Source organism: Pieris rapae, chromosome 12 (assembly GCF_905147795.1).
Source record: "Pieris rapae chromosome 12, ilPieRapa1.1, whole genome shotgun sequence".
Lineage (NCBI taxonomy): Eukaryota > Metazoa > Arthropoda > Insecta > Lepidoptera > Pieridae > Pieris > Pieris rapae.
Genome location: NC_059520.1, coordinates 2,376,633 through 2,399,441, shown reverse-complemented (window position 1 = coordinate 2,399,441; position 22,809 = coordinate 2,376,633). Strand labels below are relative to the sequence as shown.

The window sequence follows — 22,809 nt, the reverse complement described above, 5'->3', positions numbered from 1 at the left end:
TACAATTCTAACAGATGGCGCTGTGTTAAAAGTACCAACGTTTCACATAAGTTCTCCTACCGTTTCCTTTGAATAGTTTACTACTATGTAATATAACAAAAACCTTAGCCACAGCAACACTTGGCCGAGTCTGCTAGTAATCATATTTAGTTTATTTGAAAAGAATTACATTCACATTAATCACAAAAATCGCACGATCAGCCATTTTAAAATAGGTATGCAAATGTCACGTTATTTATAATTGTTATTTAAACTTATGGTCTAGATACTCTCCCAAACAATATACACTTGCCTCTAAAAAAGTAATCTCTTTACTTTGAAAGCATTACACGGCAATAATCTATATTTTCTGGGAAGGTGATTTAATAGTTTAGTAGCCATGGCGTAATAATAAATACATCGTGGTGCAATACGCAGGCACCATTCATTAAAAACAGATTGTTATGTTATAACAATTATATTCGAGGAGTGTTTCTTATCCTATGGGACTTATGCCCGCGAAGCGTAACCATCCTATTTGAGGAGGTAAAACAGGAGAACCTTGTAATTTTTGATCTAAAGGTACATAATATATTCAGTCTACCTAATTCATTAGATAATAAGCTTTGGGTAGGGAATGTCATTAAACATCTAGTGAAATACCTTCCAACTATTTTATTTCTATATACAGAAACTTGGTTAAGTGGGACCTGGATAAGTGAGAAACCATAACTGGAACTCATGCTGAGGTCCCAACACTTTGGCACTGAATTACCTCTGTTAGTGGAACGAGGTAAACCTCTATATCTGAGATTTGTTCTTTCGATTTATCATCATAGTTACCTCTATAACTGAGACAGCGAGTAAATTTTATATGCATAAACCTCTGTAACTGAGATAACATTGTTTGTTTACTCATTCTTAATCTACCTTCTTCTTCAGTTTTAGTTTCGCTTGTCATCAATGTCCTGTGTCATCAATGTAATCAATTGGTGACCAAAGCATATTTGATAAAATTTATAACATCGAAAAACATCTCATGGCTGATACTTCCAAACGACAAACTAAAATGACAGATTTTTATAATTGATACATTCTGTTTCCATATTCGTACATATTACGTGTAAAAACGTGCTTGAATATTTTTGTTGATTACATTTGTATGATTACCTTTAAGTACTATTTTTTTTTATTAAAATTCATTTACATACATAACACGTTATTTTATTTAACGATCGCACCTGTATAGCTGAAATAACCTGTATTCTCACCTCTATTAATGGAACCCTCTGTAAATGAGACAGATATTTATTTATACCTGTATATCTGAGACACTGGGTAACTGGAATACCTCTTTAAGTGAAACGACATTGCAGGTCCCTTGATGTCTCACTTAACCAGGTTTCACTGTAAATAAAAAATACAAATAGCCTTAATTCGAGTACCTACTACATTACACTAAGTCCACGTCATTCGTTTTTCGATCTCCGATTGAGTAAAGACCTTCTGTAATTTCTTTATTAATAGCGCTGATGAAACTGCAGGTGGTTCACCTGCCGCCCATGGACACTTGATGCCAGAGGGCTCGCAGAACGTTGCCAGCCTTTTAAAATTTGGTACGCCCTTTTCTTGAAGGACCCTAAGTCGAATTGGTCTGAAAGTACTTCAGTGGGCAGCTGGTTCAAATTCTTCCACTTGTCTGTATTTCTCGTGACAATACTAATTTTTACTCTATTTCTTCTTCTCACTGGGCCATTACAAATGCGAGCAATGTAACCGGCCCATTTCCACTTTTACTGTTTTGTGTATGTATTTACTATGGTTCGATGTAGGGAATCAATTTAAAATGTCCATCTCGTATCGTGTATAATTCTACTTAATAATTATAGTCTTAGCTAGACTTAAGCATAATGTACGTATGATATAGGTATCTTATTTTATATTGACACCATATCTATTAAAAATACGAATTTTCATACAAATTGAATGAATGGAATCCGATTACGGATTACTGGCTTGTTTATTTGATGTTATGGTATAACGATGCAGTTCAGGAGCCTACCATGAGTCTTCAATCCAGTTGAGTTTAGGTACCTAAAGTTTATTGCAGTTGTATGTTGTCAAAAGGCTTGCAATATGAGCTCATGGTAGGCCTTCAGTATTTGTCCCAAAAATGGTTAAGTGCTTGTGTTATTTAAAAGAAAATTCAAGAAATAGGAAAATATATTTCAACCGTCATTGGAAATGACTTGAAACATTTAATACTATAATATATTTACTAATAAGTGGGGTCATGTATTAGTAAATATATTAACAATACATATTAATATATTATAATTTTTATAATATATATTAATATATTATAATATATTATATTCTATATTCGACTACATTAATGATGTCGAATCTATTTTCATCCTATAGAAGAGGGCTATTCGTGTAATTTATAATGTAGGGAATCTCTAAGCGATTTATAAACTCACCTTTCCATTGCAATATATTTATGAAAATATTATGTATAAATACAATAAGTATACTAGAATTGAACATCCGCACAATGTACATATCATTTGCTTTTTAAAAAGAGTATCGAGAATTTTTTACGCCGGCTTTTTCTCTCGGCTTACACTCTCTGTCTTCTTTGCCGATGAGTAGGAGTATGCCTACACGTTCAAATTTAATCACGTGGAATAAGTGATACCTAAACGTATTTTATTTGTATTTTAATATATTAATTGAAATAGTGGCAAGTCCAAATAATGTTGACGATGATTCATACGAATTTAGGCTCTTGGAATACGTTAATTGATATACTTAAGTAATCCCTTTCATTAAGCTAGGAGGCACATTAGCTTAAATTTACTGGGATATCATTAGGACCTCGAGGACATTAAAGATTAACTCAAATAGTATATAAAATGTAGCTACTTGCAAAGGACCATCAGTTGTCGTGAACAGTTGAAGCCTGAAGGTGTAGGTAAGAAAATATTTTGAATTAATATTACTCTAAAAGTCAAGTTTTGATTGATTTATTACTCATGTAAATTAATATTAAAAAGGAATTATATTTTGCATATTCATCTCACTAATAGGTATTATACACATATATCAATATTGTTTCTTTTCCTTTCAGATATGATGTCTCCCATCGCTTTTACGATTCTGTATTTCGCTGCAGTTTTATCTGCATCGCCTATAAATCCCGAGTCTCATCACCCTCATGAATTTATTATTGCAAAAACAGATTCCAAGGACTTGTCCGGGGAAGGGAAATACAAAATAATTGAGATTATCCCATTCGAAGATCTTTCTGAGACCGAAAACAATTCTACAGCAAATGTAGAAGAAACTACCACCAGTAATCCAGAAACTAACAAACCAATCTACGAAGATAACAAAAATAACCAAGGAAATTATTCAGATCCACAAAAAGAAAAATATGCAAGGATACTTGAAGAAGTTCATGAAGCAGTGCCTGAGGAACAAAAATATGACGAACAAAATCCCGAGCCAGAACCCGAAAAGCGCCTTCAGAACCCGAGAGAGAACATCGAAATTCTACTTAAAACAGCAAAACCTGAAGTTCAGAAATACGACGAACAAAACCCTGACCCAACAAGCGAAAAGCAAATTTCTGAGAACGACCTGCCAAAATACCAAAACTTTGAACCTCAATATACGCAAGATGTGCTCACCAGAGTAATCGATCAGACGCACAATGGACCGTCTTACGCGGAAATCATCGAGATCCAACCTGACTCAGAGACCTTGAAGCACTATAAAATTGACACGCCGCAAACTAGTGAAACACAAAACCCGGATACTGAAGATTCTGGGAAACCCATTGTTGAAGTAAGACATAAACCGAAATATGAAGTTCCCGAAGCACCAACATTTACTACGAGAATATCTGTACCTCCTCTACCGATTTCATTGTCATCTATTCGTTCTATGATGATACATTGGCCTCATGAAGTGCCATCTATTTTTAAGGCTCCCAGAATTATATATTTGGGACACCAGTAGAGATTTAGTATGATGTACAGGTTTTAAAATATTTATTTAATATTTAATTTAGTTTATAGCATAGTGTGTAAGTAATTTAAAATAAATTATTTTCCCAATTTTTTTCTTTTATTAAAGTCATTGTTTGTAAGATGTATAAAATGTACCTACCGCAGTTACCTACCGCAGTTTATACAATCATTTTACACATTTTAAATCGATTAAAGAAAATGGTTACAAAATATTCACAAATAGACAAGCTTCTTATGCAGTCTTGTAAGCGTATACAGAAATATATAGACGTATTTATACGTTTATGAACGTAGACGTATACGTCATCACACGAGTTAAGTTCGGTGGCTGTTGTTGTAGATATGTTCAAATATATGTTAAATGAATCACTTTGTTTGAACTGGATCCTTATGTTTTAAACAAGAGCTTATAAGAAATATAAAATTACACGTAGTGTGGTTGCAGTGCAGGAAAAACTAACTTGACTTATTGAAGAGTTCTTAAATCTAAGTGACACTTATGTTATTGGCCAATATAGGAAACGAGATTGTTAAATTTTAATTTATGAGTGTTGTAAAAAGTAAGGGGCTCATTTTGGCTACAGGTGTAGGAAGATTACTTACATTTTGTTTATTCTCCTAATTATTAACTTATTATTATTATAAGGTCTTTGACAGAGCCAGTAAACGATATTGGTTCAATATAATGTTTTTAAGTTTTTATGTTTTGCAATACACCACCAATGTATGTAGTAAACAAGGTCAATGCGTTATTGATATGGTGAAGAAGCATTTACAACGATAAAAAAGTCTTTTGTTTGTGTTATTTTTATTTTATAACAGGACAAAGTCAAAACTATCTATAACCTAAAAACAGAAACTCCTTACAGGTTTCACTAAGTCTTCCCAAGCTAGTCAAAAATATGCCTTGGAATTGAGAAAGGTTTATTCCTAATTTCTCATTATCTGTTAGCCCCTAAATATATAAACAATAATACTTAAAAAACTTGCAACTAATGTATAGGCATCAATCAAAATGGTTTTTAAAAAATAATACTAAGGGAACAAATTTTTTTTGAAAGCAACATTTTAATAGCAAGCTTGTCCTGGATAACTTTAGGATGTTCCTTAAATACAATTATTGCATACATATGCCATGATATAATAATGCAACTAAATAATCATTGAGGGAATGTTTAAAGTTTTTTATTCAGAAGCTGGGTGTTAACTAGCTTGGTCGTTTAAAATATATTAAGCTTATAACTTAATTAAGCTAAATCTTCAGGACCAGGACTTCTTCGCGTTCAAGATCTAGCGTCCTGCAGCTTCTTCGTCAGGTCCTAAGTCCACATAGTGATTAAAGTCATTATTGTGACTTTAAATGTTGCTCAAGTTTAATACAATGAGGTGTGTTAAAACTTAGAAGTATCACATATATACACTTTGTTTTTTTTTCCAATTCAGAACTGGACAGATGTTTCGTCACAATCCCATCTGATGTTAAGAGAGATGTGATCAGTCCAGAAGATTACTTTTTGAGCAGCGCTTGAACCCGTAACATACTGTAGAGGGAAAATGGAAAGGAGCAAGAAGTTTTATTTATTTACTGATTTTACATGAACCAAATCGTGTGGTGGGTACCAGATGATGTTAAAAACAAAACTCTAGAAACTCCAGCGTGCTTATAAAATTGTATTGAACCATCTAAAAGCAAATAATTTTTCAGTGAACATGGTAGTAGTATCGTGTTATAAAATGAAACAGAACTTCGTAATAAAATTGATTTAGTTTTGAAGTTATACCTCTTTTGGCGCGTTCGAGGAAAATTATGAGAGTATTTTTTTCGATCCGCGCTCACACCGTCATAAAAAACCTGCATCCTGAAGTCAGCTATAGTCAAAGTTTTTTTCTATTTTTAGTGCAATTTTTGTCTGGAAATGAAGAATAAGACGAAAGATAAAAAAAATTAAAATATTTTTTCTTGTTGCGCCAAAGAAGTATAACTAACTACCAACGCGTGACAAGTACACACACTTATTTTCATATGGGGAGAAATAATTGTTTTACTTTATTACTTAGGTTTGGATTTTAGTTAATAATCTTAAGGCCATATATCTTCTTCCTTAATCATTATATTTTAAAGGCAAGTCGGCAATCAAACTTCTGTGATACACGCATTGGAGTTTGAGGGAATACATATGACTGCTTCCTGACGATGTTTTGTATGTATGAGCAAGTCTATTACTTACGTACATAGAAAACTCAATTGGAGAACAACTGGGGTTCGACAAGCGGTGTGAGTCGTGCGCCTAGGTACTGTATAACTTAGTGTAGAAAAAAGTTGTCTGTAAACTGTCAACTTTACACTTAAAGATATTTTTCAGCAGATATTCCCTCTTTTAAATGCATATATTATGTAATATACAACAATGATAGCCTGTATATTTTTTAAAGCCACTCTTTATTGTGACTCTATGCAGGGAAACCACACTCTAAATGCTCTTTCCACCACATTTCATCTCATTTTTTGCTTTTTCTTTTAATAAACGTATTTCTCATAGCTTGATTTCTGTGACAAACAACTGTTACTATATGAATAATTAGCGGCCATCTTGTTTAACCCTCCTATACTAAGTAGTTAACTTTTTTGATTAATGGTTAGATATTTTACCATTAGTAACCCTAACCACGGATCAAAAAACGAATTTTGCTGAATTTTAACTAATAGTTACGATATTTAACCAAAAGTTGAGTTAACTACGGATAAAAAACTGGCCCTTATGGGCCTAGACATAGTTTTTAACAATTAAATATTTAAAAATCATTTTTAACCGACTCTGTATTAGGAACGTCTCCATTCATGCTTACGCAATTTTTTTCTCATTAGACGTTCAATTATTGTTAGTTTTTCATTAATTAATGAGTTGCGATTGCAGGTTTTGTTTCTAAGAAAACTTATTGGAATGCCATTAGCTTATTATAAGTGCTTTCATTTCTGCTAATGATAACAATTAACATAAAATACTTGCTTTGAGAATCACTTATAAAATCGTGTATGAAAATAAATAGATCAGTATTACAAGTGTTATCAAATAAGTCAGGTGATGTTATAGAATGGTAAGTTTCATTATTTTGTAATTTTTGCATTAATATATTTAATTTATATATTTTCTCTTGTTTTCATAATATATTCGACAATAATTCTAGAGTATTTTATGATCCTAAATCGAGGTATTAAATTATATTTTGATTTATTTCAGATGTATTCTCTCGGTTTGTTATGGTTGTTATCATGCGCAGCTGCGTCACCAATTGTCACAAAATATGATGGGAGTCAACCGTCGGAAGATGTATCAAAAATTTCGTATATAATTCTAGAGCCTGCTGATTTCTTCCAATTGGGTAATTTTCCATGGGGCTCCGAAGTAAATGATAACTCGGAAGGATCAAAAATATTTGTAATCAAAGGAACAGGCAACAAAAAATTTGGTCATTTAAATGCTTTAAAACAGCAACAAATAAGTGGGGGAAACCAATTCTCAATCAATGACTATACAGAAAGTAATAAATTAGATGGAGCAAGTAACATCGATGGAACAAATTTATTTGATCGACCATGCAATCGATACCACGCAAACGAGGCTACAGCTAAAGTAAATGTGGTAGAGCCTGAAGTAAAAATTAATAGTGTTAAAGAATATAACAAAAAAGAGGAAGACCAGAAACAAGAGCAACCTGCTTTCACAAGCAATAAAGAAGTAAATCGCGTTGACACGTTAGTCATCCCCCCTCCACCATCTATTGACGTCTCCACAACTATGGTCCAGAACCAAAATTCTTTAGTTTCAGACGAATCGAGTTATAAATACCAACCTGAAAGCTACAAATTAATCAAGAATAAACCTGAGCTGAATGAAGGACAGGGTAATTCAGATGTCAGTATAGGTATTTCTGTACAACCACCATCATCTATTAAGTCTTCAAATTTAGATGAACAATGGAGCCAAGACAATATGGATAATGGAAGTGAACCGGTTACAAATGACCTCAGCATAGTAAATCAGTCTAAAATTAAAATTATAGAGAACCCTGTGAAAGAATCTGACTCAAGCGAAGAAGACCCAAGACCCATAATAAAGTTGAATATTCCTGCGCCTCCGTCTATTGATGGTTCTATTACATTACCTTCAGGTTATTCTACATTGTCAGCTCTTCAAAACGAGGAAAGAATTCTTATGGAGAAAATAAAAAATCTGAAATTGCACATTCATGATCAACCTGGAAAAACCCCTAACATTCAAGAAACTTTAACTGTACCATCTATCGACGCATCAGCTATCCATAACACAGCACAATGGAGCAAAGTGGAGGAGACACCAAAAGAAACGCCAAAAATAGTTGAAAATAATAGTAACTTGGGATATTATCCTGAAACCGAAAGCGTACAAAAAGAATCAGAAGAAACAATGACAATCAGAAAAGAAAAGAAACCTGCCGTAAAGTTGAATATTCCCGCACCGCCGTCTCTTGACAATACTATTACATTACCATCTGGATACTCATCATTGTCAGATGTCCAAAATAAACTCGACAGACAAAACAAACAAGAAGCAACTGAAGCACTCGTACAAGCCGACAAATATGAAAGTTACCATAGCCATCCTGAGATATATAAATTGGTTAAGGGTAATATAAATCCCGTTTTAAATGCTGATATTGTCAATAATGAAGCTAGTGCACAGGACGTCAAACCTGTCGTAAGCATAGATGTTACTTCCTCGCCATCTGTAGATTCATCAGTGGTCCACGATACAAACCAATGGGTTTCTGAAACAGTTTTAGATGAGAAACCCTCTGAAGTAAACAGTGAAGATCTCACAAACACGAAAGATAATGAACCTGTAGTGAAATTAAATATTCCACCTCCACCGTCTATTGACAATAGTATCACGTTACCTTCGGGATATTCATCAATAGAAGCTCTTCAAAATGATGAAAGAAATATCCTACGTAGAATAAAAAATATTAGAATTATCAAACAAAAGCAACCTGGTCAACTTATAGAGTCGTCTAACTTCGAATATCATCCTGAACAATATAAGGTTGAGGCTGTGAAGAAAACTCCTGATGTCAGCATAGAAGACGTGAAACCTGTCATGACGGTGGATATTCCGGCACCACCGACAATTGATACATCAAATCTTTTTGATAAAAACCAAGTTGTGGAAGAAAATAATGGGAAGACACAAACAAAACCTGTGTACGTTTTACATCATAATAATGAAGAAAACTATTCCAAAACTAACACGAAAGAAGTTATCACTGAAGAGTCTGAACCTAACCAGGAACCATTGAAGCCTGTGGTCCCGTTACATATTCCGCCTCCACCATCTATCAATGACGCCATCGTGTTACCTGCAGGATATTCAACACTACCAGCGATCCGGAACGATGAAATTATTTTACTTCAAAAAGTGAAAGGAAATATTCAAAAAGGCCAGAAGCAACCAGTAAAAATTGTAAAAGAATCAGATAATTATCCTGCGCAAGCCAACAGAGTGGAAGTTGTTCAAAACCAACCTGAATCTAACGTTGTCGAAACGAGTCAAACAGTTAAGTACAATGTTCCTGTGGCACCTTCACTTGGTCGTTCGATAGCTCTACCATCAGGTTATTTAACACAATCAAATATTCATGATTTCGAAAGATGGATTATACAGAAAATTAAAGAACAAAGACAGAAACAAACCGTTAAGGTTTCAGAACAGAAGGATGTGGTGCCTGTCAGAAACGTTGTCGGGTTTAAACCTGCTGTCAAAACAAATATCCCTCTTCCGCCATCAATTGACCGTGTTTCACTGTCGTCAGAATACTCTGAGTATCCTAAACAGAACAAGGTGAAAATTGTCAGGAAGCTGCCCCCTGTCCACATTCGAGGACCAGTAATACGATGGAACACCCCAGCGCCACCGACTGTTACTAAAAGGGTAGTAAGTGTTTCCTCTGAATATCCATCATTGTAAGTTCGTAGTAATGAAAATAATTAATTAATAAATATATTTAATTTGAATATGTGTTTTTAATTAATGTTTATTGTTTATCTCATTACAAAAAAAAAAATTACATGTGAAATTTAATATTATGTATACAAGCGAGATACAACTGGCCATCTCAATCTTAGTCAACTATGTTCATTCTAACATGCATCTTTAATGCCTTTTTGAATTTGTTAAACGCACCAATGTTGCGAATTGTAGATGGTAATTGATTAAATAATTGCACAGCCTCATACCTATTAGACTTCTTCAAATAATTTGTACGCGGCTTCGGCAAGATAAGCCAACTCGCTCGACGAGTATTGCGTGTAGTTGTGTATTTGATTATTTTAAATGATAAGCTACTATGGAGAGAGTTATTTTTTTAAAATAAATAATTAAATAGCTCCTACTTAGATGTCATGTTGTCACGTTGTTCACATGATATACATCATATCAAAGATAACAAAGTTTTATTTTTTCATGAACGTACACAAAATTCTTCTATCATAAAATGGTTTAATGTTAATAAATATATCTAGTTTGATTTACTAATTAAAAGTTATATTAGTGCAAAGGTTAAGTAATAAATATTGAAATTCAATGATTTATTACCTTAACCTTTAATATTTGCTCTATAACAGAACTGAATCAAACGGCCGGCAACGCACTCGAACTCGCACTGTAGGTGTCAAGGGTAACGTGATTAAATGCCAGTTGGGCCTTCAGATTTGAAGATTCAAATGACTGTGTTCCATATAAGGACGGTCGTTTTGAAGTAGCACTTTAATTGGCTATAATATAAATTCGAAAGCAAGTCCAATATTTAGTCAAGATTTATGGGACCTTGGACGTGAACATAGGTTAAACTTTGACCTTGTTCAACGCAGACGATTAGTTTTACATAGAATACTTGAAGTCCCCGGCGATTTAGTGCTTGTGGAAATATATGTTCCTTAAATGGAAAATCCAATAAATAAAATCAATGAAATATTTTCCGCGACTGAACTTATATAAATTACGAATAAAGATATAAAGCAATAAACATTTCTGTTTATGATAAAAACACGTAAAAACCGGGAATTAGTTTTATATAGCTTGTTAAATTATTTTAGCATTTCGTCAATGATCAAAAGACACTATGAAAATGTCAGAGTTCATTTATTTAAAAAGCATAAAATAAGAGAAAACAAGTAAAATTTTATATCAAATTATATGTAAGGTAGAAAACATATTATTTATGTTTTATATAAAGGTCAGCCAACACATTTGAAACATAACATATTTAAACAGATTTTGCACTATAATTAATAGGTGCAGTTACAGACTGCACCTATTACACACTTATTTAGCCTTTGTACCAACAAATGATATCGTTTTCATCATTAAATAGGAGAGAAACAAAATGTTACATACCTCAAGCAAGGGAAATGTTTCGGTCATGTCATGAATTTGTTATTCTTCTAACTCAGGTTTGACTTGATCATGATTGGTGCCTCTTTTCAAAATTACCATTAATGATTCATTTTTGAATGGATACAGGACAAAATTAGCTTTATTTCACGCTGGCCGGATTGAGTCACATCAAATCTATGTTCTGTTTTCCCTGTTCTGTTCTGGAGTTCCTAATTGTCTTTTATTGACGCCCTAAGATATTAAGGTAGGGTCTGTGCCGGCCATTGATTTTGATGTAAAACGTTATTAATATTAATTAAAGTCATTATGCATTAGATGCTTGATTTTATTATCTTATTTCTTCTACTTCAGACTGGTTTAAGAAAGATTTACACTGGATTATTTAATTGGTTTTATTTTAAAACGAAGACGAAATTTGCCGTTTCTGTTGCCTTGGTTAAGGCTTTATTTAGAAATTAATCGATAAAAATTTAACGTCTATTATTAAAGTCTTATATTAAATTATATCATCTTTATCGTATTAATAAATTCAGACATCGCAAGTCGAAAAGAAAAATATTAATGTAATTTATATTGGCTTTATTTTGAAACGTATACTAAATTGGCCGGTTCAGTTACGTTTTCAGGCATTTAGTTAGTAAGCGATGTATTATTAAATGTATCCTCTTTGTTATCTTATTAATAAGTTTCGACTATGCAAGGCGAAAATAAAAAAATAATGTAATTTTAAAATGTCTCGATAAATTGGATGAATGCCCTTTTTTAAAGAAACTTAATAGTATAAAAACATATACAGTTGACTAATGTTATGCACTATGACATCGTAGAAGTTGACCTTGACCAGTTAGCAATGTGTTATGTATAAAAAACATGAGGTGACGGGATTTGGACGTTATAAATATGAAGTTTTGATACAAAAGGCGGTGAATCAATAAAATAGTTTTATATTCTTTGAAAGCATCAACGCGTGATCACCGAAGATGAGACAAGTTCGTAAATATTTTAAAATTTATTTTTAAAATTAGTTTTGTGACGACCATTTTAATTTACAATAACATTTGTTCGGATTTCAAACGCTGTAACATATATCCCGGATATTGTGTTGGGACAATATAAGTTTGAAAAGGACTCAGTACTTATAAATTATTCTATTGTAACAGTAATTTTTCGATGTTGGTGTTTGTGCGATTTTTTAAATCTGTTTTATTAAAAAAACTGTAAACTTTGTGGTTTTTATACTATGTGGCACATTAGTTCTTTGAGAAATAATATTCGTTTTTAAGTACATAATGTTAGATATTTCCATAATACACTACATTTTATTACAGATCATTGTTCTGGCCTTTGTCATCGCTGTAGTAGCAGGAGCAGCCGTTCCAACAGGGGAAACCAGACGGGACTACTACTCTCCTGCCCAAGCGCAGATTTTACGCTATGATGTAGATAACATTGGTCTCGGAAACTACAAATACGCGTGAGTTATTTAAAATATTTTATGGTTTAGAATCTCCGAAGTACGTTCATAAGATCAAATTGATGTTTGACTTTAAACTGTTGCATTGACTGTTCTACATTATCTTGTCTATGGTAGCTTTTTTACGACCGAATCCAATAATCAATCCACAATCTCAGATTGAAAACTATCTGAGATAAGACAGTGACAGTGGATCGATCTCCTATATGCATCATAATAACTGAATCCTGCGAAGAAAGTCCGTTTTTGGCGACGGATAGAATGCAATTACTTCGTTCTTTACACTCATATTTGACAATCAATATAACCAAATAAAGTAAAGTAAATAAAACCGTACAAATAATATTAAAATATACAGGTCTAATGTCTATGTTTAATACATCAAATAGCTTTTTAATTGTTTTAAAAACTGGTGTATGTTAAAATCTTAAGATAGGATATTGGCACTGTTGAACTGTCATTTTCATACAAAGGTCTATCCACATACACCGACCTACCATGGATAGCTTGTATCGATAGATGGCTATTACTACCCGTCGATTGGTTATTGGCACACCTTTATCAATATTAGGATTAAGATGTCTACGTCGGACGGTCAGAAATGGGTTATGATAGGTTATTGGGTTTGGGCGTAAAAGTTACGGTTGTATAAATAATATGGACAACTATTGGATACCTCTGAGGATTAAAAGTTTTTTAAATTTCGAATGTGATGTTTTAATCGCCAAAGAGATCGACCACGAGTATTAAACAAATACACGCTACGAAAATTTTAATTACAAATCTTTCCTAGATCTAATTCCTTATTTTCTGTTTATTGTAATGTAAAAGTAATTCTTGTTCTTACCTAATATTTTCTTAAGTTACTTTCTTATTCTATGAGAATAAAAAGTAGAGACTCACCTCGAGAGTGATACTAAAATGAGTTCGAAAAATCGTGTTTTGGATCAAATTATTTGCTCTTTTGTTAATGTGCCATTTAAGAGAGTGTATTTCTCTATTATCTATTATTTGTGTTTGTGTGTTACGTTGCGTATTTATTGTAACTTATGTTGCCTAGAAGGGCAATAAGACATTCCTTATTATTATAATATCCTGTTCGTTACTTTATCGTGCAAATAAATATAAAAGTTTTTATGTAAATTTATGTATAAGAAACGTGTATCAATGATGTCATATACGACTTTTTATTGTAGAATCTTTAATTTAAATTTTTGGGCCATAAATAATATTCTAATGTCATAGTCTATCGTTTTCTTAATATACTCGATTAGGAATTTGATTAAAATTAAATTTTTGCGGATCTAAACATAAAGAATTTTTTAGATATTCGACAGATAAATATTATATTTTAGATGTTTACGTATTAAATTACCTATAGAGCAGTTTTGGTTTAGTGGCTTCAGTGTGGGACTCTCATCCCTAGCATCGTAGGTTTGATCCCCGGCTGTGCACCAATAGATTTCCTTTCTATCTATCTATTTAATACTCGTGGTGGAGAGATCGTCAAAGTCGACGGCGTGTGACAGACATAGGAGGCCAATCACCTACCTGTCTATTAAAAGTGATTACAAATGATCATGAAGATACAGAAATCTGGCCACTGATTTATTCGTCGCGATTCTAATTCACGTTTTTATCTAACAGTTACGAACAAACAGACGGCACAAGGCAGGAGCAACAAGGAGCGATCACAAACGAAGGACGCGAAGATGAAGCTATAGCGGTCAAAGGTTCCTTTTCGTGGGTGGCACCAAATGGCGTGAGGTACACTGTGACATACACCTCTGATGTCGACGGTTATAAGCCAACGTTGGAGGAAGGTCCCGGTGGACTTCCAGACGTCGCTTTGATTTCAGCTCTCGGTTAATTATGCGCACCTATTTATAATAAATTTTTGTTAGTTTAATTATGTAGTTTTTATGTATACCCTACTGGCTATAATATGTCTGAAATGATAAATCCGGCATATTCTGTTTATGCTTTTCAAATCAAATCAAATCAAAAATAATTTATTTATTCATATAGGTAACATAATGTACACTTATGAACGTCAAAAAAAAAAGAAATATACATAAATTGATTCTAATTTTACATTTACTGCCAGTTCTCAAATCAAGGGCGTAGAACGGAAGAGAAGAACTGGCAATAAATGTTCCATATGACATCTTGAGTAATAAAAAATAATAAAATAAATTAAAAACGAAGCTTTGCACCCGTATCAATCGACGTCCGCCGTTCCACAACTAAGCGTTTTGCAAGGTTTGCCGCACCACAGCTAGTGCAACTAGTGCCCAATGAAGTATTTCAAGACCCATTCAACTTAGGGCCCTTTAAGAAAAGAGCCAACCAATATTTAAGGGCATCCGGTTAGTTCCTGATAGGTTTTGGACAACTATTTTGACTTTATAGCAGCATTATTTCAGTGTTAGACAAGAATCTAATAGATCCAGGTTCACATATAACCCTTAATTTTGATATATGAAAATTGCATATAAGACAAATGATAACGCGTAAACTGTATTTATCTGAATGTGTTTTTTAGAATTTCATGGCTATTAATAACAATTATTTTATTACAATTTTTATGGTCGAGTTGTTGAATTAAATGCCTTAAAACAACTTTCCGATTTACATACGATCAAGATGCAAGAACAAGCCAACCGTTCTTAAAAGGCCGGCAACGCACTCGTGAGTCCTCTGGCATTGAGAGTGTCCATGGGCGGCAGTATCACTTAAAATCAGGTGAAACTCCTGCCCGTTTGCCCCCTGTTCTATGTAAAAAAAAGATAGTGTATACTGCATTATGCCAGCCGAATTCTGCAAGTCTTCAATGCTGAAACTAGTGTTACCATCGCGCTATTCCTAATGTATATGAAACCTTTTCGTTTTCTTGACTTCAACCTTAAAATATGAAGTTTAACGGTTACACAACTATACTTAATCGCGATATGTTACCCTTTGGAAACAAACATCAACCACAGCACATCATAAAGAACGAAAAGCTTTTAAAAACGTACTTTCTTCGGCCAACGTTTATAGATATTCCAAAATTTACATACATTCCAAAAACATAATTTCCACTCTGGATTTTAAACTTAATACATTTTTAAATATTCTTAAGCAATATTTTCTAAAGCTGTCTCATGCCCCAACCGGAATTTTACTTCTTGTGCAACTGTAGTAAAAGTATACTCCTATGTAGAATTTATTACCTTAAGTGCAAATACTATAAGTATGTCAAATGTAAGATACTAGCTGCCCACGGCACAGGGAATCCCAGTATGGTGGGGCACTTTCTCATTTTATTATATATTGATTTTTATGTCAAAGTCAAAAATCATTTATTCATATATGTACACTTATGAACGTCAAAAATACAAGTACCTATACATGAAATGCATCTAATTTTACATTTACTGCCACTTCTCAAATCAAGGGCGTAGAACGGAAGAGAAGGACTGGCAATAAACTCTCCGCCACTCTTTTTAATCGCCAAGTTATTTTTGGTTTTACACAAAGATTGTAAGGAGCTGCAACCATTACACCATGTTCCACATGACATCTTAAGTAATATATAATATAAAATATAAACAGAGATATGTCTCAGATTGTCAAAGATCCTCTTTCAGCAGGAAAGGATTGGGAACAATACGCAAATACATAGTCGAAATGTATGTGTTAAGTTTATCTCTTCTTTTAAATAAGGCGTAAACAAACAAAACTATAAAGAACAATAAAAATTACTTGAAAAATGCGGATGACCCTCAAAAGTTAACAACGTGATACAAAAACGGGGATTTGAAAATGTTAAATAACAAGTTCTGATACAAAAGGCTCATATCTTGAAAACGGTTTTATTATATCCACACCACTAACTCACGATCGTCTAAGATGAGATTGGTTCGTATAATTTTTTTCTTATTTATATTTAATTAAAGAAAACTTTATTTTTGTAATACCCAAACTATGATTATGTTTTATTACTATGCAAAGTATATTAGACGAGGTGTCTTTAAATTTATTTAAAAACCTTCTTTTTGATCATTCTGCCTCGTAATTAGCTACATACTTATATATATTAATTGTGAATAAATTAACCCTTGTATTTGCATTTACATTATTGTTTATTTATTTTAATTAGATTTTATTATGATTTTTTTTATTTTGTGTTCTTTCTATGTTAATATGCTCTTCTTAATATGTTCTTTTTATGCTCTTCTGGCAATTTACCATCTGTAGATGTTTCTTTTTTGCTGTTTCATACTAGGCTTGCCTGGATGAAATCACTTGTTAGCGATAAGGCCGCCCTACGCCTATAATGTTTTTATAAGGTAACGAAGTATGAATAAATAAATATGTGTTTGTGTTTTAGTGTTACATTTACATTTTTAAAATACTTACTTATACATTCACGAATTTAGTTTATCTTGCTAGACCTTTTTTTTTTCTCCGTCTCACTGCTGTACCTTGAAAATGTACTGGAATATCATACAGGAGTTCGCGCTAAGTTTCGTTTCGGAATGTTAGATTCAGGCCGTCTGTCTGTCAGTGAAAAAAGGCGTGGTTCAATTTTACACCACATGGATTACCTAGCCACTTCTCTAATCTCATTTAATTGTGGCCAACCTCTGAATAAATTCCTTCATCAGTGGTTAATGATGGAAGTGTCCAACTGATTCGTAAGTATTGAAATTTAGACATATGTACGTCCATACTTAATATAGATAGCAATCTATAGGTAGTGTTAGCCTAGTGGATACAGCGTGAGACTCTCATCCCTGAGGTCGTAGGTTCGATAGCCGGCTGTGGACCAATGGACTTTCTTTCTATTCGCATTTAACATTTGCTCGAATGGTCAACAAACAAACACATCATGAGGAAACCGACATGTCTTAGACCCAAAAAGTCGACGACGTGTGTCAGGCACTGGAGGCTGAGCACCTACTTGCCTATTAGATTTAAAAATGATCATGAAACGGATTCAGAAATCTGAGGCCAAGACCTAAAGAGGTTGTAGCGCTACTGATTTATTTAGACAGCTATCTATATAGTAAGTACAACGACTTAGGTAAATCGTAAACAATGTATGACATTTTATTTATAGAATTTGCAACTAAAACTTTAAAGTACTCACTACAGTATATTAACCTTCTGAATACCACTTGAACACCGTATCAAAATCCGTCGTGTAAAAACTAAGGTCAAGGGTAATGTTTGACATTAATTGGTTTTTTGCAAAATCTTCGAAATATATATATATACTAGCGGATCCGACAGACGTTGTCCTGTCTACACGACTTTAATTTCAAAATTTCAATTTTTAATAAGCCATTTTGATGAAAATTATTATTCAAATGTTATGACAATATCTAACGATCCAGCACATGGTCACACACGATATAACACAATGATAACAAAACTTTTTTTTAATTTCGGGACAGACTAAAATTAAAATTCGAATATTATTTAAAATTTGACACTGCGATGGTAGCGCCGTCTGTCGGATCCAATGTAAAACATTCCAAAATCAACAACAACTAATAAATTGAAAATTAATTAAAAAAAACATTGTCCAGCGGACCAAATTGTGAATCTAAACCATTCCCAGATCCCCTTGAACACACACAAAAAATTTAGTCTAAATCGGTCCAGTCGTTTAGGAGGAGTTCAGTCACATACACACGCACACAAGAAATACATATATTAAGATACTTTAACATAATATTTTGACTGTTTCATTAAAATTTCGTTCAACAAAGCTTAGTATTCTTACATATTAAATAAATACATTCCTAGAGCCATTCCAAATGTTTTAATAAATGTCTGTATTTTGTTATAGGTTATTGTATCAATACTTGTCGCTGCGGTGTCAGGGGCAGCTATCTCACCCGTTAAAGAGAGATTAGAAAACAATTCTACTACAGGAATTTTGGAATCTGAAGCAAATATAGTATTTCGTAAAGATGTGTGAGTTGTTGTTGTATCATATAGATTATTCTTTCGAGATACTAATATATTAATTTGATACCGAAAAGAGGAATATTTGAAGGAACATGAATCCCAAAGAATGTGAACTCAACACAGAATTCTATCGTCACCACGTAGAATACATCTAGTTGACCAAAATAATGTATTCTTTATTAAGTATAAATTATTCAAAGCATTATTCCCCTTCAAAGAATTGATTTTATATACATTCATGCGAATATCGCGACGGTCCAAATCAATCATTATTCACTCCCGTGTCAATTGTTATTGAGTCCGTGTTATTAACGGCAATAACTACTTAGTTCTAAATTTCTCTTTAGTAAGGTAAACCAGCGACTTGGATTTTTTTATAGATACGACAAACAAAACAAAAACAGAAATAAAGAGCAGACAGCAAATGCAAATGAAGGAAACGAAGAAGAGACTACTGGGGTAACAGAATCCGTTTCGTGGGTGCCGGAATCTGACATAAATACGACAGTTGATATAAACGACGAGACCACAACGCAATACACGACAGACTTGATTTCTGTAGAACGGGTGATTCCGTTTGAAATTCTGTCCTCAGCCTTGGGCTAGTATGGCTAATAACGGATCAGCTAAAATAAATGTAACACATATTTTACTTTATTGTACGTAGCAGTTGGTAGTGTAATCATAATTTAATGTAATAATAAATCGATGAACTTGTACTTTTTGAGGAAAGTTGGTAAATAAAACAATAAATTTTACTGTTTATTTATTTTAATTCAACATTCAAAAATCAGATTTACCCTATTATTTCTTAATTTACAGCAACTATAAGCTTTTTAGCTCTATCAGTACAAAAATTACATAGCATCATAGGCATCATCATCAACGACATCCTTTCGCGAACAATGACTCAATTCCTAATAGAAAAAAAGTGTTTTAAAACAATAAACAAATTCTAAAAATTGCCTATAGATGTCACCATTATGAAGTATGATTTATGTTTACCAGTGTTGCTTGCAATGTGATGCCAATGAAATTTTTTTAGGTTTGGGCCTCAGATTCATTCAATCAGTATTTTTTTTTATGATTATCATCATCATGTCAATCTAATAGGCAAGTTGGTGATTAGCTTCCTGTGCCTAAGACACGTCGTCGGCTTTTTGGGCCGATTTCCTCGCAATGTTTTCCTTCACCGTTCGAGCCATTGTTAAATGGGCTCATAGAAAGAGGTCCTTTGGTGCACAGCCGGGATATTGAACCACTATACGTATGTGAGTTAGGGCTGAAGCTACTTGTGTTGCAATTATGTGCTGGTATTCGTACCAAAACTAAACATAATCTTATTTGAGCAATGCAAAAATAACATTTTTTGAATCTATAACTCTTGAAAAAATATTTTGTTTCTACGAATACAATAATTAAATTATTCAAATCATATATGTATCAAACGTGCTTAACAATAATGTAACTTAAGCTTGTTACTTCTAATCAGTCAGACCTAATATAGATAATATCTTTTTCTTACAATTTTCATTACTAAATTATGAATTGTAATATAAATTAACTAATAATAAATTAGGTTGAACAAAAGGATTATTATAATTACTTAATGAGTTGGGTATAATACAGTTTTGATAATGTATCTTGGTGACTTTATATAGGGGCGTAATTTTGAGAGACTTTCATTGCTATTTTGACAGTTTAAGCTATACTATGGTTAAAAGCATCTAGCGCTATTTTATTATACCTACTTAATACGGGAACGAGGTAAAGTATATTTTCTATAATTAGAAAAAAGTATATTTATTTTGATGATAATATTTATATTCCTTAATTATATTTTTATTTCTTTTAGATGTGTGTATTTACAATATTATGTTTTGCTGCGATAGCTACCGCGCTACCTCTTAATAATACAGCTTTAAATAATATTACTGAGGGTTCGAGTACTGAAAAACTATCCATAGGATCAATAAATTTGCCTCCATCTCATGACAATTTGAATCAAGGCAACGCAAGTAGTATTGAAAAGTCTGATAAAACTGAAAATAATTCAAATGACTATCATGAAGGGAGGGGAGACACACCTCTGCTTGATTTGGGAGCATATGAGGAACAGCATAATAAAGAAAAAGAAATCGCATTAAATACCACTTACGAAACTACTATAGAAAATGAAAAAATGGAAAATAATGTTTCTAATGAGTTTGCAGAACCTAAGTCAACAAGTAATAATCCTATTACAGAGACAACCACATTATTAGTAGAAAGCACTACTTTACCTTTCTCTACTGAAAAGGAAGTAGAAACAACATTAGTATCTACATCTAACTCTCTTCAGGAAATAAAACAATTAGAAAACCAAAAGACTACGCCTTTACCTCTGTTTGATATTCAACACAAACAGTTGAAACAAAATATATTTTCACCAGCACCCAATGCTGGTCCAAAAAACGAACTAGTGTCGGAAAAACAAGAGATAACATCTTCCCCTGTTCTTAAATCTAATAGTCAACAAAAAGAACAAGAATTAAAGAGTAAATCGAGTAAAGTAAGTGAAGCACCGAAAACGCCTTCATCAATTCATGTACATGTAAGTCAACCAAAAGAACAATTACAAGAAAAACAAGAGATAACATCTTCACCTGTTCTTAAATCTAATAGTCAACAAAAAGAACAAGAATTAAAGAGTAAATCGAGTAAAGTAAGTGAAGCACCGAAAACGCCTTCATCAATTCATGTACATGTAAGTCAAACAAAAGAACAATTACAAGAAAAACAAGAGATAACATCTTCACCTGTTCTTAAATTAGATAGTCAACAAAAAAAACAAGAATTCAAGAGTGAAGCGAGTAAAGTAAGTGAAGCACCGAAAACACCTTCATCAATTCCTGTATATGTAAGTCAACCAACAGAACATTTACAAGAAGAGCAAGAAATAACATCTTCACCTGTTTTTAAATCTGACAGTCAACAAAAAGAACAAGAATTCAAGAGTGAAGCGAGTAAAGTAAGTGACGCACCGAAAATGCCTTCATCAAATCCTGTATATGTAAGTCAACCAAAAGAACAATTACAAGAAAAACAAGAAGTAACGTCGATAAGTTTTCCGAAATCACAAACTCAATTAAAGGAAGAAACCTCAGTAAGTGAACCGAAAACCGCCTTAAATTTACCCGACACTGAAACACAACAAAGCGGACAATCATTGAAAAAACAAATCACGCCATCTTCAAATTCATTTGCTTCTGGTAATTCAGAAAGACGAGGAGAAACAAAAGGTGAACATAAAAAACAATCCTCATCGCCTGTAATTAAAAGTGAACAAAAAGGACAAGAATTAAAAAGAAAAGACAAAACATCACCATTGTTATCAGCATCGAAGGTAAAGTATCAAAAAGGATTTGTAATACCTTCATCTGATTCTCATGTTTTACAAAAAGAGCGAGAACCAACTGCAGAAAGGAGTAATCCTGCAATTAAGCTAAAAGAACACAAAATGAAACAAAAACCCGAAGCTGTAGGTACTGTACTTGAAAGTCTACAAAAGCATAAATTACCAGAAAGGGAAAAGATCACTTCTTTACCTATATCTGATATTCAGAAAGAAGATGAATTAGGAGAAATGTATAATTGTGAAGATGGAAGAATTTGGTTTAACGTAGCCGTGCCTCCTCTGCTTTATGGTAATGGAATGCAGGCGCATGTTCCGTTAGATCTTTCACCATTGCCAATTTTTTTACCATATCCAAACCCCTTCTTTTTTAAACGGCCGCTTATAAGATATCCTAATTTTATGATTGTTTAATTTTTAATTATTTATTATTACAGTTATTTAAAAAGAGTATCAATTATAAATTTAAAATAAAAATGTCTTTTTATCTGCCATTTACCGAGACCAAATATAATTACGTAAATCGTATAG

The 22,809-nt window shown here is 32.9% G+C and overlaps 4 protein-coding genes across 4 annotated transcripts; all 4 read left to right on the top strand.

Moving 5' to 3' along the window:
• The first annotated feature begins 7,074 nt into the window (after positions 1 to 7,074).
• LOC123689611 lies at positions 7,075 to 10,027 on the top strand. The gene is made up of 2 exons (XM_045630589.1): positions 7,075 to 7,112; positions 7,256 to 10,027. The coding sequence occupies exons 1-2, from the start codon at positions 7,110 to 7,112 to the stop codon at positions 10,016 to 10,018; spliced, it is 2,766 nt and encodes a 921-aa protein (XP_045486545.1). The 5' UTR covers positions 7,075 to 7,109; the 3' UTR covers positions 10,019 to 10,027.
• A 2,278-nt stretch (positions 10,028 to 12,305) lies between these two features.
• LOC110994680 (endocuticle structural protein SgAbd-6) lies at positions 12,306 to 14,829 on the top strand. Its single transcript, XM_022261476.2, has 3 exons — positions 12,306 to 12,435; positions 12,775 to 12,920; positions 14,568 to 14,829. The coding sequence occupies exons 1-3, from the start codon at positions 12,427 to 12,429 to the stop codon at positions 14,788 to 14,790; spliced, it is 378 nt and encodes a 125-aa protein (XP_022117168.2). The 5' UTR covers positions 12,306 to 12,426; the 3' UTR covers positions 14,791 to 14,829.
• A 1,921-nt stretch (positions 14,830 to 16,750) lies between these two features.
• On the top strand, positions 16,751 to 19,642 carry LOC123689590. Its single transcript, XM_045630491.1, has 3 exons — positions 16,751 to 16,823; positions 18,763 to 18,890; positions 19,265 to 19,642. Exons 1-3 carry the CDS (start codon positions 16,815 to 16,817, stop codon positions 19,488 to 19,490), a joined length of 363 nt encoding a protein of 120 aa, XP_045486447.1. The 5' UTR covers positions 16,751 to 16,814; the 3' UTR covers positions 19,491 to 19,642.
• An 879-nt stretch (positions 19,643 to 20,521) lies between these two features.
• LOC123689586 (putative mediator of RNA polymerase II transcription subunit 12) lies at positions 20,522 to 22,692 on the top strand. The gene is made up of 2 exons (XM_045630458.1): positions 20,522 to 20,531; positions 20,777 to 22,692. The coding sequence occupies exons 1-2, from the start codon at positions 20,522 to 20,524 to the stop codon at positions 22,690 to 22,692; spliced, it is 1,926 nt and encodes a 641-aa protein (XP_045486414.1).
• Positions 22,693 to 22,809: the final 117 nt, after the last annotated feature.

Bases quoted from the DNA above. Each gene is read 5' to 3' on its own strand.
- LOC110994680 (XM_022261476.2), top strand. The intron at 12,921-14,567 runs GTGAGTTATTTA...TTTATCTAACAG, and splicing joins CTCGGAAACTACAAATACGC to TTACGAACAAACAGACGGCA.
- LOC123689590 (XM_045630491.1), top strand. The intron at 18,891-19,264 runs GTGAGTTGTTGT...ATTTTTTTATAG, and splicing joins ATAGTATTTCGTAAAGATGT to ATACGACAAACAAAACAAAA.